The following is a 4,995-nucleotide window of genomic DNA, read 5'->3' as shown; positions in this document are numbered from 1 at the left end:
AATTGTGAATTTTTTATGCAAATGTGATTGAATTATGTGGTTTCTTTGTTCGAGTTGATGTTTTTATGTATTTATTTAATCTGCATGCAATAGTTGTAGTTTTATTATTAACAATTTAAAAGTGGCGAGTTAAGCCAAACAAACCGCCATTTGTTTAACTTTGAAACTCGGTAAAATAATGAATTAAATCAGTTTCTGCAATTTCAGTGGCATTTATGCCAGTGGGACCAAATGTAAACTTTCAGGTTTGTGCACCAAAATATCTACCTTCCTGCCCGCTGATAGAAATGCTTGTTTTTGCGTAGAAACTCTAATTTTAATTGTAAAAATTGTTTTTGAAACTGTTTTTAACTGTATTTGATATTTCATGTGTTTCTGTATTTTACAATTTTTATGTAGACGTTTTGATATTTTACGTATTTTTGCTTTGACGCGAAGTGAAATCTGAATTGATTGAATTAGAAATATATCTCTAATGGAATTCGAAGAAATAAGTTTAAATGAAATGCAGAAAAAAATGTGTATAATTTAATAGGCCGTACAAGAAAGTCATGTAGTGTCCACATCAAATTTTGTTTTTAATTTTTCGTTAGAATATTCTTTTATGCTTGAACAATTCAATTTCTAATTTTATTTCTTTTGAAATTATGTAAGCTTATTGTTAAAATATTAGCTATTATTTCATTCACAACTCATTTAATATGCTAAATAGATACATAGAGTTATTTCTGAAAATAATTATTTTTGTTTCAAATTAATGGTTACTGAAATAGAACGTAGTTTTATAACGTAAGAACGAAATTATCTTTTGTATGCAAATCCTGTTGGGAAACTTCAGATATTTCAGCCAATCAGCGCCTATACCAATTCGCTTACGTAACCCTTTTAAACGTAAGTCTTCACTCGCAATTATTTAATCAGACCGTATGCTCGCTCGCCAATAAAATATCCGTGTTCGTATACTAAGATAGTGTAGTTTAATCTATTTGATTAAAGATGGAAGAGGGATATCAAGAACGTTTGGTGCGTATGGCGTCAACGATAATGAATCGTCCAATTACTCTTTCTCCCGTTTTGGAACATCCCGATACTCTACGATACGTCCGCCTGCCATTGACAAGCCCCGAAGTTGACTTTCAGATCATTCTGAACGTTGGATCCTTCAAACTTAACGAAATTTTCTTAACATTTCCTGCAGATGACATTCTTCAGCTGCGCGCCTCACATGCAGAACGAGAAATTGGTGGATGTCAGGTGGTTCGAGATTGCGTTTACAACTTCACGTTGCCAAGTGGTATACATAAGGATGTCCTAACTGCTTTGTGGACTGACGATGAATTTTTAATCATACAGCCTCGAGTTCCTACGCCAACCTCTCTTAATGAGCTTCCCAAAGAAACGAGATTAATTCCACAACGCATAGGATGGATCCTGAAAAACGACTTGAGCGTTTCGATACTGAAGACTCTCCTTTCAAGTGTGGAAGATGAACTGGAAGAAACATTAGACTACATAGAGGAATCGACAGATGAAGATTCTGTGAGCGAAACTGTGGTAGATCCTGAGATGGAACTTCAGGAAAAACCTGAAACAGAGGAAGATCTTGCAATTAAGGAGAAACCTGAAGCTAAGGAAGATCTTGCAATTAAGGAGAAACCTGAAGCTAAGGAAGATCTTGCAATTAAGGAGAAACCTGAAGCTAAGGAAGATCTTGCAATTAAGGAGAAACCTGAAGCTAAGGAAGATCTTGCAATTAACGAGAAACCTGAAGCTAAGCAGAAACCCGCAGCTAAGGAAGATCTTGAAACTGAAAGAAAACCTGAAACAAAACCAGAACCTGTACCTAAGGAGAAACCTAAAACTAAACAAGAACTTGAAGCTAAAGAGAAGCGTGTAACTAAGTTGATCCTTCCAGTTAAGGTAGACTTCGAAATGACGATAAAATCTATGCCAAAAGAAACTCCAAAGGATGGATAGGAACTGCAACAAGTCTCCTTCTAGCAGCTGTCTAAAATCAGTGATTCAGCGGTACTAAATTTCTTCATTATTTCTATAATTTTTCTTACTGAGCATATTGTTTTGAGGAATTATTAATAAGGCTTAAGTTATTGTTACTATGTAATAACAATAAATAAATTTCTGTTAAGTGAAATTTTCCCTTTTTCATGAATGAACATCAGGATGCTTTAAGTAAGAACTAAAATTTCCCATGTAAATTAAAAACTTGCATGTATATCTTAAACACTCTATATGAATAATGTTGACAGCTAGTATGTCTCAACTGAGAAGCTATACTGTTGCATGGTTACGCTTTGGGTTATATTTACTAAGCTGTAAAAGTTTCCCATCAGTGTCAAAATTTATCGATGGAATTTAAGCTTCTTCTCTTTAATCATTTGAAAATAAAATCATGTTCGGTTATGAAATTCCACCTGCCTTAAGTCTTGAATTGGGTTATCATGAATGTTTTAGATAATTGTAACTGATCCGATTTCTAGAACAATAAACTTATTTTAGGTAACTTAGATAACAGAAACTTTCTTAGTTAAGTTCTGTTTGACATTTTCTGTTTAGAAAGGAGTAATTCAGCTCTTAAAATACAATTTCTGCAAGTTGAGCCCACCAGCGTCCGAACGGTATCATCGCTGAACACTGGTAGTTCTGATCTGGGTTCGATTCTAGGCGATCGAACTAGCTGTAGGGGAATTTTCGCCATGTGTATACGAGCCAGTACCTCTTGGAAAGACCTCCACGAAGGCGTCCCTCCCTTTATAGACTCATAATCCTAATGTACTTTTCCAAAATCAAGTAAACGATTTCTGCAACCACAGAGTGCGGTCTTTTAAATAAATCATTAACACTTAAAACCGCGCCTGCTTTATCAAAATTAGAAGGAAGAGAAGTGTTATTCCGGCTTTTAAATTTTGCTAAAATAAGAAATTTATAAAATTTTAGAATTGTAATATTTTGTATCGTTTAAAAATTTTTATTATTCGTTAAGTAAAATATTTCAACTTTTAGGGTTGTAATTTTCAATGGAAACTGAAAACTTTAATAGTCTGAACTAATGGTTCTCGAATTTACCAACTGCAAGCTTCCATCCGTAATCAGTGTTAAAAATAATTACATTAGTTCGTAATGTGTAAATATGTTCATAAATTTCTTAGTTATGTCAAAGTCTCCTTAAATTTTAAAGTCCAAAATAATCTTCCTGTAACTTCGCTTAACATTTATTTCTAATTGCAGTTTTAAAATGAGTCTTGTTGAATTATATCCACCGTCTTAAAACTTGAAACCATAGATGTCTGTATTTGCTGTAGTCTTGTTTATTTTTACGATTAAAAAGAATTTGTTTTCAACAAATGTAGAGTGAATCCTTCTAATTAAAAACTGTTCGCAGTGTCCTAGTAGTCTTTCAGAAAGTGTAAATCTTAATCTATACTGCATATTGAATTCTGAATAAAATTAGGTAGCTTCGGAAAGTATTTGGCTACATTAACAAATCTCTCAAATTAAAATAATTTTAAATGTAGTAGAAAAATTAGGAAATGCGAAACTTATTTGGGTCTATAATATTGCTCACAACAATAAATTGCAAATACAAGAAATGGATGAGCCAAACTTAGGTTTAACCATCTGCAACAGAAAACAAATCAAACCTTAAAAATTTAAGTATCTAATATTTTGTTGCATTAACTCTTGCAAATAAAACTGCTTTAAATCTATTTTATTAAGCTTTGAGCCAAACTACCTATATTCCTTTCTGTTCGAAGATGCAGTTTCAAGGGACTTTTTATAGAAACCTTAATATTATAAACGTTCGGTAGGTCTTAAATCTAGCTACAAAGTACGTTTAGGAATGGACATAAAGACGTTAATACGTTTAGGAATATTGTATAAATTCCATAACCTTGCATTCATAGCCATGTGTTTCGGAAAATTATCCTGTTAACACATGACGTCTGAAACCGAATTTATAGCCGTTCCTTTTCGAATTTAATTTCTCGACACATCCATAATAGTTATCGGTAGATTTCCAGTATATTCCTAAATTTTTATCAAGACTCTCTTCACAACTGAAAACAAGGCCTACCAGCGGCCGAAGAGTAAAATCTCTGAACATTGGTAGTTCTGTCCTAGGTTCGAATTCCGCAAACGAGCTGGCTGCAGGGGCATTGTCATAGATTTCCCGATGTGTAACGTTTATGCGAACCAGTTTCTCTCATAAGTTCTCCACGAAAGCATCCCCTTCCCTCAAGCAGATATCCAAACTGTACCTGATAGTAACGCAAAGGTTGCGCTGATAAAACTCTGCTTCAGATTTCGCTACGCAGATTTGTTTCCATTAACTATTTCGAATTTTAAGTTCTTGCTGAACAAAGCAGTTTTCTAGAGATTGATATTCATCAACAAATGCTTTTGCAAAAACCTGTCTTGTCCATTTACTGATATTTAACCATGGTTTCTTTCTACCAATCGGTCTTCTATATTATGTCGCAGTGTTCAACGTACTGTTTAGTGCTCAAATCCTAATTTAAAAAAAAACCTCCAGCGGGCGAGCGGTAAATTCGCTGAACATCGGTAGTTTGGAAGGAAATTCGAATCCGAATAAAAGAAACATTTGGGAACTTAAACGACCACAGAAGCCATTATTATGAACACTACCTCGGTGAAATTCGGAAAACTTGATTCCGAACTTTAACGGAGCAAATCGGTTAATCTGGAAATTAGGTAATGTGCACATTAACGACTTTCGCATTTTGTCGATAACACATACAACTTTTATTTCACTTTCTAATCAATTTTTATCATTGATTTTGATAATTATCTTTCTTTTTCAAGAAAAGAAATTTTTGATGTGCTAGGGGTAATTAGCTTCCGGGTTACTTGCCTAAAACTTAAGTTAACAATCTTTTCATGGTATTTTTTAATAATACGAGCTTAATTTGATGATAATTAAAATCTTTATTTGCATGAATAACATGAAATTGTTTC

The 4,995-nt window shown here is 33.5% G+C and overlaps 1 protein-coding gene across 1 annotated transcript; it reads left to right on the top strand.

Moving 5' to 3' along the window:
- Positions 1-910: 910 nt before the first annotated feature.
- On the top strand, positions 911-2,152 carry LOC146996045 (uncharacterized). The gene is made up of 2 exons (XM_085822773.1): positions 911-1,657; positions 1,730-2,152. The coding sequence occupies exons 1-2, from the start codon at positions 997-999 to the stop codon at positions 1,975-1,977; spliced, it is 909 nt and encodes a 302-aa protein (XP_085678899.1). The 5' UTR covers positions 911-996; the 3' UTR covers positions 1,978-2,152.
- Positions 2,153-4,995: the final 2,843 nt, after the last annotated feature.

Source organism: Stegodyphus dumicola, chromosome 8, assembly GCF_044657685.1.
Source record: "Stegodyphus dumicola isolate Sdum_Otavi_A_Nest chromosome 8, ASM4465768v1".
Taxonomy (NCBI): domain Eukaryota; kingdom Metazoa; phylum Arthropoda; class Arachnida; order Araneae; family Eresidae; genus Stegodyphus; species Stegodyphus dumicola.
This window is presented reverse-complemented; position numbering and strand designations above follow the sequence as displayed.

What these genes read in the sequence shown, in the direction of transcription:
- LOC146996045 (XM_085822773.1), top strand. Translation starts at nt 997, where the DNA reads ATGGAAGAGGGATATCAAGAACGTTTGGTGCGTATGGCGTCAACGATA. An exon ending in TCTTGCAATTAAGGAGAAAC is followed by an intron (nt 1,658 to 1,729) that starts CTGAAGCTAAGG and finishes TTAAGGAGAAAC; the next exon opens with CTGAAGCTAAGGAAGATCTT.